General features: G+C 52.8%; 1 protein-coding gene across 3 annotated transcripts in view; it reads left to right on the top strand.

The window, feature by feature from the left end:
- The first annotated feature begins 4396 nt into the window (after window positions 1–4396).
- Window positions 4397–18960, top strand: part of CPNE5 (copine 5) — a 103498-nt gene continuing 88934 nt past the window's right edge. Inside the window, exon 1 of one of the 3 annotated variants that reach the window (XM_043449824.1) lies at window positions 4397–4894. In XM_043449824.1, coding sequence (XP_043305759.1) covers window positions 4800–4894 — 95 coding nt within the window. In that variant the 5' untranslated portion in view covers window positions 4397–4799. The remainder of the gene's footprint in view (window positions 4895–18960) is intronic. The other 2 variants (XM_043449823.1, XM_043449822.1) reach the window with 2 other exon arrangements.

Below are 18960 nucleotides of genomic sequence, written 5' to 3'. Positions count from 1 at the left end.
AAAGCTGGTGTGTCCACACACCCACCCCTGCTCCCTCACCCCTCTGGTGGGCTGAGTGTGAGGTGTGTGCTGCGTGGTCTCCCAGAGCGCCTCAGTGGGAGTGAGCCTAGTTGCCCGCAGGGATAACCGGTTTGATAAACCACCCTTATTGGCTGCCTGCCCCGCCTCACCTCCACACTCCCCACATGGCATTTCCTTCATCTCCCAAATAAACTACTCACATTTAAAGCTTTCTCTCAGGGTCAGCTTTTAAGGGAAGCAAACAGACATCATCTTCAATGTCCATCTCAGTATCACCTCCTTTTTGCAATTTCTTCTGAGCCTCCCTTGCACCCACTCCTGGGGAAGAACTAGTGGCCACTCTTCTTTGTGGCCCTGGCCCTTTATGTCTACCTCATCAGCACTGCTCTTGCTGCACCATGATTTACTTTCTGCATGTCTTGGGGTCCCCACTGGCCTGGGAACTCTCTGGGGACAAATACTATGTCCTTTTCATCACCTTTTTATTCTCTGAGACTGAGATGGCGCCTGGCACAAAGAAGTTGCCCAATATAATTTTTCCCCCAAAGAGCCACGATGGAAATGCAATAACTAAGAGAGAGTAAAAGAAAAATAAACACCATATATTAATGCATATATGTGGAATCTGGAAAAATGGTACAGATGAAACTATTTGCGGGGCAGGAACAGAGACATAGATGCAGAGAACAGGCATGTGGACACAGTGGGGGACGGGAGGGTGGGATGAACTGGGAGATTGGGATTGACATACACAGACTATTGTGTATAAAACAGATCGCTAGTGGGAAGCTGTTGTATAGCAGAGAGCTCAGCTCAGCGCTCTGTGATGACCTAGAGGGATGGGATAGGGGAGGTGGGGTGGGAGGGAGGTCCAAGAAGGAGGGGATATATGTACACATAAAAATGATTCATTTCGATGTACAGCAGAAACTAGGGCTCCCTGGGTGGCTAAGTGGTAAAGAATCTGCCTCCGATGCAGAAGACACGGAAGACACGGGTTCGATCCCTGGGTCAGGAAGATCCCCTGGAGGAGGGCATGGCAACCCACTCCAGTATTCTTGCCTGGAGAATCCCATGGACAGAGGAGCCTGGAGGGCTACATTCCATAGGGTCGCAGAGTCGGACACGACTGAGCACGCATGAACGCACAGCAGAAAGTAACACAACAGTGTAAAGCAATTATATTCCAATTTTTTAAAAGTATTTTAAAAAGAAATAAATCAGTGAATAAAACAGAAAAAAAAAAAAAGGGAATGGAGAGAAACAAATTCCAGAATCTTTCTAGAACGAGACACAGGGGCTGCTATGCCCAATGCCGTAACATTACAAGGTTACATGGTAGAACTTCAGTCTCACCATTCACCTGCTCAACAAGCTGCAATGACATCCACTGTTGTCCTCCTCAACTGGACCTAATCTCCTGGATGGCTGTTTTGTTTTTGTTTTTTTTTCATTTATTTTTATTAGTTGGAGGCTAATTACTTCACAATATTGTAGTGAGTTTTTGCCATACATTGACATGGATCAGCCATGGATTTACGTGTGTTCCCTGTCCTGATCCCCCCTCTCATCTCCCTCCCCATCCCATCCCTCTGGGTCTTCCCAGTGCACCAGCCCTGAGCACTTGTCTCATGCATCCAACCTGGGCTGGTGATCTGTTTCACCCTTGGTAGTATACTTGTTTCAATGCTATTCTCTCAGAACATCCCACCCTCGCCTTCTCCCACAGAGTCCAAAAGTCTGTTCTGTACATCTGTGTCTCTTTTTCTGTTTTGCATATAGGGTTATCATTACCATCTTTTTAAATTCCATATATATGCATTAGTATACTGTATTGGCCTTTATCTTTCTGGCTTACTTCACTCTGTATAATGGGCTCCAGTTTCATCCATCTCATTAGAATTGATTCAAATGAATCCTTTTTAATGGCTGAGTAATATTCCATTGTGTATATGTACCATAGCTTCCTTATCTATTTGTCTGCTGATGGGCATCTAGATTACTTCCATGTCCTGGCTATTATAAACACTGCTGCTATGAACATTTGGGTGGCTGTTTTTTAAAAAATATATTTATTTATTTATTTGGCTGCACTGGGTCTTAGTTGCAGCATGAGAACTCTTTAGTTGCGGCATGTGGGATCTAGCTCCCTGACCAAGGATTGAACCCCAGGTCCCTTACATTGGGAGCATGGAATCTTAGCTGCTAAAGCACCAGGGAATTCCTATGGATGGTTTTTAAGACCCTTCAGCACCTGGCTCCATCCTAAGAGACAATCAAGACCTCTGCTCAGAGTCAGGCTTTGGTCTCAACGGCCAGGGTTCAAATTCTCACTCTGCCAGTTCCCAGCTGGGTGATTGTAGGAAAGTTACTTAACTCCCCTGAAATAATATCTCACACCTATACTTATTTTGAGAATTTATAATCATGCACAGTCCTTGTAAGTATATTAAAACCATTGAATTGTATACTTTAAAATGGTGAAATTTTATAGTACACAAATAGTATTAAAAAAAATTAATCATGGTGTCTGGCCCAGGGTAGGCTCTTTGAAAACAAAATGGTGGTTATTATTGTTACCAAGGAAGTTTTCCAAGGGAACCCAGCACCTGGTCAGACACAGAGTGGGTACTCTGTAAACACTGGTAGAACCAATGGATAACATATTTCACAAGTATGTTTGGAGCATGTCTAGGACAGCTATGTGGGGGAAAGCAGGGAGTGGAGGACACAGAGATTGCAAGCCCAGTTCTGCATCTCTTGGTAAAGGAGGCCCAACTTATTCTTGGTGGAGACAGGGTCTTAAGCCCAAACCAGAGAAAGGGACCTTTCCATCCCGCAGCAACCCACCACCCTGGGCATCTCCTCTTTGTTCTTGCTGTCGGGTCCCAGGTCACAGAACCTAGCCCAGCTGATTCTGAGCCATGGGTAAACGGAAAACACTTAACCCAGGCTGACGAATGTGTTCTTATATTTATCTTTGACTCTGGCTGTATCCGAGGTTCTGGGAATTGACTTCAAACAGAATCTCCGAGCGTGGGTTAAGGCCCAGCTGCCAAAGCCAGGCCCGGAGGGCGCGGCTTTCCCAGAGCCGGTCTCAGGCTTCTCATCCCCCGCAGGACCCTTCCCGGCGGAGAGGCGCGTCCGCTCCAAATGCCGGGGCCATGGGGAAGAGGAGGTTCTAGCTCAGTAAAGCTGAGATTCAGGCTGAGGAGGGGCCGCGGGAGATTTCCTAGGGAAGAGTCTCTCTGAGAAGCCTTGGAGAGACGCCACAGCGCTGCAAACCCAGGCCCACCCAGGAGGGCTAAACCGGGGCAGAGTGGAGCCGCAAGGGGCCAGGCTGGGAGCGGGGCCTCCAGAGAGAGGTCTCAACTCTCTCCTCGCTCCCCTGACTGCGATCAGAGCCAGGCACACAGCAGGCGCCTACTTGGTGCAGGTTGCAGAGAAGCCCTGGGAGCTCGGGCCGCCCTCTGCCTGCTTGGAGGAAGCTTCTAGACCCGGGGGCTGGCTAAGCCGTGTGGTCACGACGGGCTGGGGGTGGGGAGGGCGCTGTCGCGTGGCTTAGGTGGCCGACTCCGCGTGGCCAGGCCCGGCGGGGGCAGAGGCGGATGGGGGAGCGCCCGGGTACCCACGCTGCCTAGGCCTAGGGACCCTCACTGAGGCGGCCCCTCCGGGCACTGGGGTCGGCCCCACACGCTTCCCCAGGAGATGTAAAATCTGTTTCTGGACCGAGACCCGCCCCCTCCCCCGCGTTGGGGCGCACCCTCAGCAGAGACCCCCCCAAACCTCTGGGGGAGATGCTGTCTCTGGGCACAGGTCCCTCCCCACCCCCCGCTCCGCAGAGACCCTTCCCAAACAGATGTTCCTAGGTTCAGACACCCCTCTGGCTCCCCGGATACCGAGACCCTCCGGGAGGTGGGGAGTGGAGCGCGGGCGCAGACGAAGACGCGCACGGCCGAGACAATCTCTAGCCGTCACCCCCCAGGCTCCCAGCATCTGGAACCGCGTCCCCACGCCCGCCACACGCACACACACACACAGATTCACACGCTCGCACACACACTCGCGCGCAGACCCCGCCCGCGGCCCCGCCCCGGCCCCTGCGGGCGCCCCCTCCGGCGCTCGCGGACCCCGCAAGCGGCCCGCCCCGGGTGGCGGGAGGCGGCGGCTTCGGGCAGATTTGATTTTCCCGCAGCCCGGGCGCCCCGGAGCCAGAGCCCGAGCCGAGGAGGTGGCGCTCGGAGCCGCGTCCCCAGCCTCGCCGCCGCCCGCGCGGAGACCCAGCGAGTGGCGCCGCAGCCCGGGCGCTCCGGGCTCGCTCCGCGCTGCCTGAGTCCCGCCGCCCCCGCAGCCCGAGCTCCACTCGACCCCCCACACCCCCTCTCCCTCTCCTGCACCCCTTCTGCCCCCACCCCGAGCTCCCCGCCCCTTTCCCGGTGCTCTCTCCACCACTCCGCGCGTCCCTCCCGGCGCCCTCGCCTCGCGCCCCTCCGCCTCTCTCCGCTGCGCCCCAGCTCCCTGAGCGCTTTGCCCCTCAACACTGGGTCCCCAGCCTCCTCGCGGCGTCACCCGCACCCCCTCCTCTCTCCTCGGCCCCCGCTCCCTCCGCCCCCTTCCCTCTCTCACTTCCCACGCCCCCTCTTCGCTCTCCTCTCCCCTCCCTTTGCCGCCCAGCCCCGGCTCCGGAGTTGGGGGGAGAGCCCAGGGTTTCCGTTGCTCCGGAGGAGGCGTGAATCGCGCAGGGATTGACTAATTTGGGGTGGGGGGCGCGGTGGGCTATGGAACAGCCCGAGGACATGGCGTCGCTGAGCGAGTTCGACTCCTTGGCGGGCAGCATCCCGGCCACCAAGGTGGAGATCACCGTGTCCTGCAGGTGAGCCGCCCACTGTCCGGGTCCCCCTGCCCCGCCCCTGGAGCCGGAGCCCCGTCTACCTCCGTGCGCCCCCTTCCAGAGCGTGCTCGTCTCCTGGACGCCCCTCTGCCTGTCGGGCGAGAGCCCCTGCCCAGCCACGGGTGGCGAAGGCGGAATGGGAAGCCAGGCTCGGGGTCTTATCCGGGAAAGTTTGCACTCCGGGCTGATGTTGCGAGGAGATAAGAAGACACGGGGGTAGGGATCCGGGAGCCCGAGGGGGGAGAGGGAGGTAGTGAACGAACACAGCAGGGTCTTCACGCCGTCTATTTCTGATCGTCCCCTCCCCAAGTGGGGAAGAGAGGATTTGCCTCATCCCTCCCAGGCGTGCCCAGCCGCTGCCTTCTGCGCCCTCCTTCCCTGTCTTCTCCCCTCTCCTTTCTCCCAACACCCCCACCCTCTCCTCCCTCCCTTCCTCCCCCCCACCCCGCCCCCGCTTCTAGACCCCAGGATCCTAAAGCCTTTCTTCACCTCCAACAGCAAAACCGACTCTTGGGAAAGGATCAGATTGGCTCACTCATGCTGAGCTGTGGATGACTGATAACAACTCGAAGTGGCACCATTAAAAAAACAATAACTGGGGTACAAAATCTTAAGCCAAAGGACTAGGACACTGAGTGTGGAAGTTTAGAGTCCAGCAGGGGAGGGAGAGGAGAGTTTTTGTGGGCTCCCACCCCTAAATCCTCAGCCAGGTCACACAGGCTTTGGGAGTCACCTGGGGCGGGGGCCATCGGAGCTGGGTCTCCCCCAGGTTCTTCCATTTGAGAGGAAGGCTGCCCCAAGCAGTGAGGGCACAGGTGGGCTAGGGGGGATGTCTCCCCTAGTGCAGTCACCCTGAGACTGGCCTAGGGTGACTGCCTTGCGGGGGCTGTGAGGAGCACTGTGGTCGGTGCAGACCCCACCTCTGCAGGAGATGCCATTCCCCTGCCCAGAGTGACCAACAGCATCTTTGGGGTCCCGGGTGTGCACTTGTCCCAAATTGCCTGCCCCATCCTCTTCCAGGCCTCTCTTTGGTCGGATGTTTCACCCATTTTTGTGGCACCCCCCCAACCCTGTATTCCCAAGTTGTGGCCCTGGGGAGGTGTGTGTAGATGAACCAGAGGAGCTGGACTGGGGTGTGAAAGAGGAAGGATTCGGGGAGCGGGAATGGGGGTTAGGGGAGTAGGAGTGAGAGCTGATGCGGTCGAACATTGCTGTCCCCTAGTGTTAAGGCCCTTCTGGGGGCTCCTGTGATAACTCGCACCTTTCTGCCCCATGGTCCCACACAGTTTTGTCAGAATCATCTCCCAAGACCATTTGCATCTTGTCATTACTCTGCTGGAGACTCCTGATGGCCTGTTACTTGGGTCTCAGCTCCTCAGCCGTCCGCAGCTGCCCCAGCCCACCCTCGCCTCCCCTGTGGGCACATGGCCTGACACTCCTTCCCAGCCCAGCCTTCAATCATGCCTTTGTCAGAGCTGTCTCAGGGTCCTTTTCACCCCAGAACCTCTGAACGGCACCTTCTCCATCAGATCTCACCCGGTTTTCATCTCTGCCAGTTTATGTCTCCGCCCCCCCATCCTGAAAAGCGTGGCCTCATGCTCCCCACTTCCAGCCGTCCTTCTCACCCATGGGACACCCAACCCAAATCACTGCCTCAGGCGTCCACTGAGTTCTGAGCACTCAGCCTGGGCCAGGGGGTCTCTCACATACTGAGCCTAAAACCTCTGAAGACATCTCGGGTGTATAGACTTCATTCCTCTTCCCCTAAAGTAACTGTTTTTTTTTCTTTCTTTCTCTCTCTTTTTACTTTGTGGAAGTGGGAGTCCCCACTCTGACTCTGATTCATGAACCCTCTCCTTCCAGGGCAGGGAGAGGAGGCAGAGGGCAGAGGGCACCGTGGCTTTGGATGAGACACCTTAAGATGGAATCTGCTCCACCACCTGGGGCAAACTTTTAGCCTCGATTTCTCCCATTTGTCAAGTGCAAACCACCTGCAGCCCTAGGAGGTCCCATATTCTTTGAGAAACCTTACTTGCCAAGGTAGCTCACATGCTTGGAAGCATGGCTGGCACGTAGCAGATCCTCAATAAATCCTGTTGGAGGAATTAACTTACAGGAGTAGAGGATCATGAAGGTCCAGCATGCTGCTTTCCATTTGCTTCACATACAGTAGGTGCTCATTAAATAGCTACAATGATTACTGTAAGGCAGTAGCACTTGGCCCCTCCTGTTTACTCTCTGAAAGTCGAGGTATCCAAAGACTCAAACCTTTGGCCTAGGTGGTACCCAGGGATGCAGTTGAGTTCCTGGGGGATGTGGTTCTGGGATCAACCCTGATGCTTATTCCTTTTCATGGGATATCAGGCTGGGGAGGGCATGACCCAGGCCCTGCTCTGCCACCCTCCCCGAAGCCAGAGGGTGGGGAAAATGGGGTTCTGGTAGGAAGGGGTGAAGGGAGGAATCACCCGGAACAGAGAGCAGGCAAGAGCACAATGTGGGTGGGCTTGAAATCATCAATCCATCTCTTTGCCTCAACCAAGTCCAACTATCCAGTCTCTAGAACAGATTGAGAGAGGGAGAGAGAAGAAAGGAAAAGGAGGAGGAGGGGGAGGAGGGAGAGCTGCACCGAATGGCTTTCTCCAGCATATTCTATACCCCATGGCCACCAATTACTGGAAGTCCTGGCCTCTCCCGTTGCATTCCATGGTCAGCGTTGACTGAGCCCTGGGGGAGGAGGTTATGGGATGCCCCTGCCCTGAGCATCTAGGTGACAGCTGCTGTGGGCAGGGAATAATAGGGCAGGCAAAGGTGTTGATGGACTGAGTTCCAGAGGGCTTCAGAGCAGGCATCTCAGGATGAGGGGGCCAGCGTTTCAACGGAACTGGAAACTGTCCTGGGAGCTAGTTCCCTTCCCTCTCTGCTTCTTAGGAAGGCCCCTGCCACCCCTGCAGCCCTCGGAGGTCTCTGCTGTTGCCTGAGGGAGGAACTGACCCTGCACCATGCCTATGCTAGGACAGTGCTAGCTGAGCCGCGCTGCTTGGCACGGGGACACGTGTAAGCCCCAGCCCAGGACCACAGTGGATGCCCACCCAAGCCTCTGCTGCAGGCAGATGACACTGTGGGGTGGACGTGTTTCGGCCTCTGATTCTTCGTGTTGGTATTTCCTGGGCTGATCTATAGTCTGTGTATGTGTGTTTTTGTTAGTCACTCAGTCTTGTCCAACTGTTTGTGACCCCATGGACTGTAGCCCACCAGGCCCCTCTGTCCGTGGAATTCTCCAGGCAAGAATACTGGAGTGGGTTGCCATTCTCTTCTCCAGGGCATCTTTCCTACCCAGGGACTGAACCCAGTTCTGCATTGCAGGCAGGTTCTTTACTGTCTACTCCCAAATAACTGTTTTGACTGATTTTGGAAATGTTGTTGTTTAGTTGTTCATTCACGTCGACCCTTTGTGACCCCATGGACTGCAGCGTGGTCCCAGGCTTCCCTGTCCATCACCATCTCTCGGAGCTTGCTCAAACTCATGTCCACTAAGTCAGTGATGCCATCCAACCATTTCATCCTCTGTCACTCCCTTCTTCTCCTTTGGTAAACTCAGGGTCAAAGATTTTAAAGCCTCTTTTTATCTGGCTTAGTGCTTAAGACCATGAGTCTGTGGGGTCTGTCTGCCTGGGTTCAATCCCTGTGACCCTGGGTAAAGTACTTAATTTGGGCCATGGTTTCCTCATCTGTAAAGGAAGTGTAATAATCCTTATCACAGTAGAAGGATTCAATGGATTAATCCAGGAATAGTAATTTATGTGCCTGTTATTTGACACCTGAAAATAAATAAAAATCTGTCTCTATAGCTGGTTTGTGTGGGTCTTGGAGATCTGATCCATCTAGGAAGTTCTGTTTCCCCCACTCCCAGCTTTATTGACATATATTTGACAAACGGTGTGCATTTAGAGACTCTGAGGAGTTGTTTTGGGAATAATGGTTTGTGAAACCGGATTCCAGCAGACATCGTAGAAAGTGTGAGCCCCGAGCTTCTCCCTCCTCTGATGGTCTGTTTCAGACCTTCCCTGACTTTTGTAGTCTCCCTGCAGACCCAATCAAAACTTACCTGTCAAAAACAACATAAAAAGCTCATTTGTCCAGTGCCCTGTTCCCAAGGCCCCCTCTATTTCTCTATGCCTCGTCTGATGCAGGGATCCAGACCAGCGTGTTGGTTAGAAAGGGCAATTTGCATTTTTTATGTAACAGAAACCTGTGCACTTCCCCGGGGTCTTGCTGGCAGAAGCAATGCACAGTTCTACATGGCGGGGTTCCTGACACCAGCAGGAGAGGCAAAGAGGGGACAGCCTAGAGGCGGCTGGCGGCTTAGCCCTGCTGGGGTTGCCCAAGCAGCTGCCCACGCCCCTGCAGCAGACGTGGGGCTGGTGGGCAGCTGTTGCCTCTGCCCCAGAGATGTTGTTTTCTGCTGTCTGTTCAGGTTGGCATTTTGCTGCCCTAGGGCTAGAGAGGCAGCCTAGCTCCAGAGCGGTGCCCTCAGCCTCTCAGAAAGGGTGTAAATGGGCTCAGAACGCTGTCTTCTGACAGGCAGGGTGAGGGTGGTTTGGGGGAAGGAGGGGGCCTGGGGGCAGTGTGGGAGCTGTCAGAGCCAGTGCTGGGGAAGAGATGTAACCAGCCACTGAATATGTCAAGATACCATTTAGAGGAGCCAGGGGAATAATAACGGTGGGATTTATTGAGTGCTTACTACATGCTAGGCACTTAACATCTGTATTAAGCTGAACCACATGCAGTTGCCTAGACTCAACTGTTTTTAACCTACCCAAATAGCAATTTGGTCCAAACTCAGATGATTTTTATTAGTTTTCAATTGCTGCGTAACAAATCACCACAATCCTAGGGCTTAAAACAACGGCCGTTTATTATCTTACCGTTTCTGTAGGGTCAGCAGCTCAGATAGAGCACAGCTGGCTTCTCTGCTCTGGGTCTCTCCAGGCTGAAATCGAGGTGTGTGCAGGGGCTATGATCTCATCTGAGACTTGGTCCAAGCCAAGCTCTTTTAAGTTGTTGGCAGAGTTTAATTCCTTGCAGCTATAAGATGAAAGTCCTGTGTACATTTTGGTTATCGGACTGGGGCTCTTAGCTCCTACAGGCCACACTCGGATCCTAGCCATGTGGGCCTCTCATAGCATGGCAGCCTGCTTCTTCAAAACCAGTGGGATAAATCTCTCCAGAGTCTGTGACTTAATGTAAAGTAACAGGAGTGAGCATCCTATCATATTCCCACTCACACTCAAGGGGAAGGGATTGTGCAGGCTTTTATAGCAGGCGTGGGAATCTTGGGGACCCTCTTGAATTTCTACCTACCACAATGACTGCATCTTTTTTAACCTTACAACCATCCTGTGAACTGGATAATCGTATTTTCCCTTTTCGCTGATTAGGAGATCAGGGCTCAGGTTCAGGAACCAGCCCAAGGCTGTGCGGTTAGTGTGTTTTAGAAAAAGGGATCCAAATCCAGTTTCCTCAGACTTCAAAACCTTGAGAGCTTCTTCACGTTGAGGATTAGGGTGTCCAATGATGAGGATTGCAATAGGGCCCGGGTTCCAACCATGGCAGATGCAACCAAGAAGTAGGTACTCTATCTCCAGAGATGAAAGAGGCGTTCTTGCTCAGTGATGCCTTTGATTCTAAGAGGCAAACCCAGAGGAATCTCTAGGGAGCAGAGGCCAAAGAGAGTCACAGAATGGCAGCTGGCTTTCCACGGCATCCAGACTATAAAGTAGCAACTTATCATCTGTCCTCTCCCAGCCCCCTGTTCTCTCTGCTCAGACTTAAGGCCATCGCTAGAGATGACCTACCACTGGGGAGAGAGAGTGGAGAGGAGGTGAGGGGAATAGGTGGAACAAGCTTTGGGGCACAGAGGAATCAGGTTTAGTTGGAAATGCTTTGGCTATAAGTAACAGGAATTCTGATAGTGGATCAAACCCAAAATACCTTTATTTTTCTCAAATCACAAGGAATCTGTAGGAAGGTCTTCTCAGTTCTGATTTGTCTGCTCACTTTGCCTAAGCACCCAACTGCCCTTCTGTCTTGTCGTCATCCAAAAGGTGGACCTTGTTGTTATGGAATAATTGCCTCTGTTCTAGGCATCACAACAGCATCCAAAGACAGGAAGCAAGACATAGGGCCAAAGACCTCTCTTTGAAAAGTTCTTTTTTAATCTAGAAAGCACAATTCTTCTCAAAAATGTCTCAGCAGACTTTCCCTTCTATCTCAGTGGCCAGAGCCAGGTTTCATGTCCACCCCTAGACCAGTATATTAGTCAGTTTGGGCTGGCGTAACAAAATACCATAGACTGGGTGGCTTAAACAAGAGAAATTTGTTTCTCACAGTTTTCAAGGATAGAAGTCCAAGATCAGGTTGTCACATTCTGGTGAGGACTCTCTTCCTGGCTTCAGATGGCCACCTTCTCATTGTTCTCACATGGCAGAAAGAGAAAGTGAGAACTAGAGCAAGCTCTTCTTATAAGGGCACTATTCCCATCATGAAGGACCCACCCTCCTGACCTCAAATGACACTAATTACCTCCTAAGACCTGTCTCCAAATACCAGCACAATGAGGGGTGGTGTTTCAGTGTATACCTTTCTGGGGTTACACAATCAGTCAACAGCAACAAGGGACAGGAGCCTACCTTCTCTGACTTCAGGGCAGCTGCATCAGATACCTGAACTGGTGTGGATTCTGTTAGGAAGGAAGTGAGGAATATTTGTAGATTGGACAGCCGTGGCCTCTGCAACAAGGAGGAGGCTTTCCAAGTGACCCATAGGTTCCCTGAGATCCCTGAGGCTAAAAGGGGCCTAGAGTTTGGGGTCCTCAGATTTTCCTGCGTTTAGTAGACAGCCAGTGTTAAGTGACTGGGGACTGATTTTCCAAGCATAGCTTGGCTGGACTCTTGACAACGTCTTTTTCTGCCAGTTTCCTGGTCAAGACAAAAAGACTTTAGGGTGATTCCAAAATACTGCAAGGTGCCTCTGTCCCCTAATATCTCCTCTGTCTCCCCACAGTCCCCTCTGCTGGCCTTGCATAGTGCCTGAAGCTCCCAATAGGAGAAATTTTAAGACTTGATGAATGGGATAGGAGGGGGCATAAGGAAGTACTGCCTACATTTCTATTGTAAGCTACTGGCTTCACAACTTCACAGGACAGGTATGTGACTGCATGCACTGATGAGGAAACTGAGGTTAAGTAAGTAGCTTGTTCAGGGTCACAGAATTACCATGTGGCAGTGTGGAGATTCTAGTTTGAATGGATCTGAGGCAGAGCTCAGGCTCTTTTCCTCGGTCACGCAGCTTAGGAGGGACAATTATTACAATAATTAATAATAACAAAAATGCAAATAGCTCCAGGAAGGAGAGCTCTCTAAGCCATGTGAAAATTGCTTTTTAGACCTTGGCGAGGTTGCTTGGCACAGAGACAGTGCACGGGCGTGTGGAACAGGATCTGAAAGGGGAGATGGGCGAGTGCCAGGGGCTGGGTGCCAAGGTCCCTCTCCTCCCCAGCTCCCTCCTTGCCTTTCCTGAGATTACTTCTGCCTGTTAGGACAGGGAGCAGAGCAGGGAGAGATGGAAAGCCCTCCACTTCTCTTCAGCTGTTCCTTTGCGAGCAGCCCTGATGAAGCTAGGGGACGGGAAATCGGGGAGTGAGGCTGTGAGGGTCACTGCTGGCTGGGGTGGGGATTTGGGAGACCCTGGATTTTGGTAACACAGGCACCCCCGCCTCCCCATAGCACCTCTGAAGGGGCTCCAGCTTCAGAGTTCAATCTCAGTGCTCCAGCTAAGCTGGGGGACACTGGCACACCTCAGCCCCAGCTATCTTCCCTATAAAAGGAGACAATGTCTGCCTCCCTGCATTGCTACGTAGAGTGAATAGGGTGTCACAGGTTAAGTACCCAACAAAGGATTTGGTGCAGATTATATCCATGACTGGGCTTCCCTGGTAGCTCAACTGGTAAAGAATCTGCCTGCAATGCAGGAGACCCCGGTTGGTACCTGGATCGGAAAGATCCCCTGGGGAAGGGATAGGCTACCCACTCCAGTATTCTTGGTCTTTCCTGGTGGCTCAGATGGGAAAGAAGCTGCCTGCAATGCGGGCGACTTGGGTTCGATCTCTGGGTTGGGAAGGCCCCCTGGAGGAGGGCATGGCCACTCCAGTATTCTTGTCTGGAGAATCCCCATGGACAGAGGAGCCTAGTGGGCTATAGTTCATGGGGTCGCAGAGTCAGATACCACTGAGAGACTAAGCACGCACACATATCCATGGGTAATGTGGCCCTCTCGCACCCACTGCCTACTGGGGGTTGACCAGATGTTTGGTGTTGAATTGTTCCATAGGGAAATAGGGTGCTTCTAGCAGGCCCCTCCAGCTCTGGGGTCTCTCCAGCCTCTTTAGGATTCCTGTTTCTCCCTGATAGTGACTCACTTGCCCCAGTCTGCTCTCCTCCATGAAGGAGATGGGCAGTGATGGGCCGAGGACATGCAGGTGCTCACAGTCCTGATCAAGCCCAGCATTTAGGGAACAGAGAGGGGAGAACACAGGGAATCCCTACAAGACACCTTATCCTCCACAGGACTTTTGTGAGCACTTATTGTATGCCTGCGTATTGTACAGCACAGACATCACTTTGCCCACAAAGGTCCATGTGGTCAAAGGTTCCAGTAGTCATGTATGGATGTAAGAGTTGGACCATAAAGAAGGCTGAACACAGAAGAATTGGTGCTTTCAAGTTGTGGTGTTTTAGAAGACTCTTGAGAGTCCCTTGGACTGCAAGGAGATCCAACCAGTCCATCCTAAAGGAAATCAGTCCTGGGTGTTCATTGGAAGGACTGATGCTGAAGCTGAAGCTCCAGTGCTTCAGCCACCTGATGCAAAGAGCCGACTCATTGGAAAACACCCTGATGCTGGGAAAGATTGAGGGCATGAGGAGAAGGGGATGACAGAGGACAAGATGGTTGGATGGACATGAGTTTGAACAAGCTCCAGGAGATGGTGAAGATCAGGGGAGCCTGTTGTGCTGCTGTCCATTGGGTTGTGAAGAGTCGGACATGACTGAGCGACTGAACAACAATAACATTGTATGCCAGGCACTGAATTGCAAATTACTGTGTGCCGGACACTGTCCTGTGTTGCATATATGAACTCTATTAATTCTCAGAAAACTCGTAGGAGAGAGGGACTGTGATTTCTCCCACTTTACAGATGGGGATACAGACTAAGTGAGGTCCTAGATAACACAGAAAGAGCTGGGTTCTGGACCCAGGATTGAAGATGCAAGTTATGCACTCATCACCACCAGCTTTTTGCCAGAGGTTGCAGGGATGCTTAGGGAGGCTGTTGGAAAGAAGCTAAACCATATTTCCTTGGCCTTTTGAACCTCATGAACCTCTTTGGGAATGTGATGAAAACTCTCCAAAAGAAGGATGTGTCCATACCTTCTTGGATCAATGTGGATCAATATGCCACATTTTGCTAATAGTTTAAAGGGATTCATGGACCTCAATTAGGGACCTACAGTCAAGAAAAGCTGAGATACATCCTCTTGGAGTGTTTCCTTCTATTCTGTATCAAGAGTTATTGCTAGTAAATCCATGGAGCATGTATGGGCTTTGTTTGCATGCATGCTCAGTCGCTCAGTTGTGTCTGACTCTTTGTGACCCTATGGACTATAGCCTGCCAGGCTCCTCTGTCCGTGGGGATTCTCCAAGCAAGAATACTGGAGTGGGTTACCATTTCCTCCTCCAGTAGAGCTTCCTGATCCAAGGATCAAACCTACATCTCCTGGGTCTGTTGCATTGGCAGGCCTATTTTTTACCACTGAGGCACCTGGGAAGCCCGTAGTAGACTTTGTTTAAAGACTGAAGATATGATAATCAGTTCACCCAGCAATTTAGCTCAGAGGAAATATGACCACCCCCTCAGACTGGGGCTCCCTGAGGGCAGGACTGTGTCTCCCCTCAGACTGGGGCTCCCTGAGGCGGGGCCGTGTCTCCCCTCAGACTGGGGCTCCCTGAGGCGGGGCTGTGTCTCCCCTCAGACTGGGGCTCCCTGGGGGCTGGTCTGTGTCTCCCCTCAGACTGGGGCTCCCTGAGGGAGGGCCATGTCTCCCTCAGACTGGGGCTCCCTGAGGGAGGGCCGTGTCTCCTCTCAGACTGGGGCTCCCTGAGGATCTGGCTCTGTATCCTCTCAGATCTGATCTGCCTGAGGCTGTGCTTCCTCTCAAATTCAGGCTGGTTGAGGCAAGACTGTTTCCCCTCCGATGGGGCTTCCTGAGGGCAGGGCTGTGTCCCCCTCTCAGATTGTAGCTTCCTGGCGGCATTGCTGTTTTTCCTCAGACTGAGACTCCCTGTGTCTCTTCCTCTTTCTGACTAGAGAGCCTCACCTTCTGTTCTGACTCTTTTAAGCCCCTCCTCGGGAAGGTGTCCCCCTCAGGCTCTGTCCTTTAGTACTTGGCGGGAATTCTCATTTTGGCCTTTCCAGTGTTTTCTGTCTTTGCTGGGGTCTTCTCCCCTCACTGCCCAGTGCATGGTCATTCTTCCTGCAACTGTTTCAGAAATTATTCTGAGGGGAGAGCAGTGAGGAAAAGAGCGTTGGCCTCTGCTCCCTGACCTTGATTTAAGGAACAAAAGAAGCCAAGCTTTAGGTTGCAGCTTGGACAGCTGAAGTATTTTATGCTTTGGGGGAAAAAACACATATTTTGCCTGTTGGAAAGAAAGTCTCTGTGAGTTCTCCAATGACTGGAGAAAAGCACTTGTGGTCTGGTGTCTTTGTGTTCTTGCAGTTTGAGCCCTGCTTCATGGTAGAAGATCTGGGTTTTTTACCCCATGGCTTCTTGCTTCCCCAGCGCCTGTGGGCAAGTCAGTCACCATGTCTGAGCCTTGGGCTGTCAGCGCATCAGCCCCATGGGAAACCGGGAGTGTATGTGATGGGATGGGCTTCCTTGGACTTCTGAGTGTAGGAAGTGGCTTGTGTCGCTCCTCCTGCCCCTCCTTCGTCATCAAGTGAACCTGAGCGCGCACCAGGAGAGTGACCGCTGTGCTCAGCACCAGGCCAACGATGACTCAACTGTCTGATGAGCCTCACCATGTCCCAGGGCATCACAGCAGTCTTAAAGGCAGAGCTATTTATAACTCCATTTTACAGATGGGGAAACAGAGGCACAAGGAAGGCAAGTGACTTGTTCAGAGGGGGGTTGTGAACCCAGCTCGTGTGACTGCAGCCCACACACTTAACCCTCAGACTCTGCAGCTAAATGGAAGTACAGGGGCCGGCCCTGAGCGTGACCCTGTGGGGAGACAAGAGCCTTGCTCACCCGTCTGGCCATTCCTTTTGGTTTTCCTTCACCCACCCGACTTGCCAGGGCCCTACTCTGAGTCCAGTGCTGGGTTGGCCTGGAGCAGAGCTGGAGTCCCTGCCCATGTGAGAGACAGTGTGTGTGTGTGCCAAGGGACTTCAGTCGTGACCAACTCTCAGCAGCCCTTCGGAGCGTGGGAGACAGAGGCACCCTGATTTTGCAGTCCAGGGTGTGCCGAGTATGGTCATGGGTCCTACAAGCCAGAGAATATAGCACAGTACAGGCCAGAGAACGTTCCGAGGAAATAGTTGTCGGTCAGTGTCTGTCCAGGGAAGGCAGAGTTTAGAACGAATAGGAATGCTTCTGGAAGGAGGGTGAGGATAATCTCAACAGAACAGAGGGAAGCAGGTGTGCATTATCCTCAGGACCATGGCCAGGATGACCCTGAGTCTCAGTGAGAGTCCAAGGTCACTGGGCAGGGAGCCACCGAAGCTAGGTGGCTGGCTTCTATTTCTTAGTCCAACCGGGTGCACTCACCAGGAGAATCCCCATCACCCAGGCACGCCCCATCTGCTTCTTTTGGAAGATAAAACTCCATATCTGTGTCTCTTTCTCTCACTTTCTCTTTCTTTCATGTGTGCTCGCTCACACACACACACACACACACACGCCCATATCTAGGCTGGAATCCAGAGTTTCACTCTCTCTCTCACCTAGACATGACTGAACCTGAGTTCCAGAACTAAACTTGAAAGATACCTAGAAGTCAGTTGCCTTCTCTCTGAGTCTCACATTCCTGATTTATAAAGGAATTAGAAAAGGTGACCTCTGAGGTCCCTTCTAGCTTGGACATTCGAGGACTTTATGTAATTACAGAACTTCATTATAGAATTCAAAGATAAACCTCAGCACTTGCTTGAGAAGAGAAGTCCCCCTACTCCCCCACCCCCCAATCTTCTTTATGACTTTCCAGCTTCTCACCGTGCCTCAGTTCCACCGCTGCAGAGTCATCTTTGGACTTTAGGCATTTTGTATAATTCCAGACCAACACTCCTGCTCTGAATCTAGCACAGGGAGGAGGGGAGGGTCCACCTGGGAACAGACCAGCCCACCTCAGTGTGTGTGGATGAGCACACATATATATAGGTGGTGTCTTACCTGTGGCTCCTGCTGCCTGCTTTTCAGAGCCGCCTGTATGTGTCGTTTCAGCTGATGCTCACTGCAGAGGGCTGGGAAGTTTATCAGATGGTTTCCAAAGTGACCGCTGCTGGGAGCAGGTCTGGTAGAGGGGCAGTGGGGGCCAATAGAGGGGTTCTCTGCCTTTGGGGTCCCGGACCTTTGGGGAGAGGCCCCTGAGTGAGGAGACTGGAGCAGAGGATGGGAATCTGTCGGGAACCAGAGCTGGAATGATGGGCCAGCACAGTCTGGGCCTCCCTGGAAGCAGAGCATGCTGTGTACTGTCACAGGAGGCTGCTGTGTCTGTCTGTCTGTCTGTCTGTAGGTTGGTCTTGGGGTCCCACCTCAGAGTTGGGGGTGGGGCTGGCTGTGGGTCAAGGTGTCCAGACAGGCTGTCTCTGCTGATGGCTTCAGTGTTGGTGACTTGGGGGAAGGTCTCCTTCTAGACCTCTCCGGCTCTACCACTGCTGGCCATGCCCTGTCCCTCCCTGGGTCTCAGTCTCCCCCTCCTCAGGGAGAAGATAATCCTGAAGGTTTATCTGTTATCTGATCACAGATAACAGATAAACTGATAATCACAGATAACAGATAAACTGATAACAGATAATCCGGCTCTGATACTGGGAGTTGGCTGGCAGGAAGCCACATAGCCCAGTGTCTGGTTTCTCCTCTCTGGGGAAAGGGTACGAGGGGCCTGTTGGGGGGAGTGGGGCATGGGAGTGGAGAAGGGGGATGACAAGACCCCCGGGGACATCTGAGAGGGAGGTGGGACATGGATGAGGTGGTTGGCACGGGCAAAGCGTGACTCTAGGGAAGTGTAGGAAGGAGTCAGTAGCACCAACAGGCGGACGGCAGCAGGGGTGGGGGGCGGCTCGCAGGACGCCCCTTCAACAATGAAGCCCTTGCCGGAGTCAACAAGCGTCTTCAAGGAGCAAGTCTCCTGGCAGGCCCCTCTGGGGGGCTGTGTGGGACACAGAGCGATCTGCGGGGAGTGGTGGGGAGTGAGGAAACTGGGCATTGATGCCCCAACTCCTGCCCATCATTGGCTGAAGGCTGCCCCGGGGAGTGTCAACTCCCTGGTTATTTGCAACCCTGTCCACCTGGGAGAGCCCTTGGAAGAGAAGCAGGAGGAAACTGTGGATGTGGACGGGGACTCTGAGGGTTGAGGAGGGAGGGAAGGCCGAGCATCGGCAACCTTCAAAGCTGGTACTCTCTGCTGTACAGATGAGGAAACCGGCCCAGAGAGGTGGAGTCACTTCCCAGCCGGAGACCAGGTTTCCGTCGGGCCATGTTGTTTCCTACACAAGGACAGCAGCAGGTCACTGTGCAGTGAGGGACGCGGACGTGCAGGCTTGCCCAATTGCCCCTGTTAGATGGGATCCTGCCTCCCAGGCACTGACCTTGCAGGACCCCCAGAGGACTGGGAGCTAATATTTGCCCAGTACTGAGCGCAGTGCCTGGGGCTCAGTGAGTGGGAGCTGTGATCGCACAGAGGCAGGGTGGGAGGGGGATCCACACCTGTCTCTC

This window comes from Cervus canadensis, chromosome 28 (genome assembly GCF_019320065.1).
Source record: "Cervus canadensis isolate Bull #8, Minnesota chromosome 28, ASM1932006v1, whole genome shotgun sequence".
Taxonomy (NCBI): Eukaryota; Metazoa; Chordata; class Mammalia; order Artiodactyla; family Cervidae; genus Cervus; species Cervus canadensis.
Note: the sequence above shows the minus strand (reverse complement) of the source record. Positions and strands in the feature narration are given on the sequence as shown.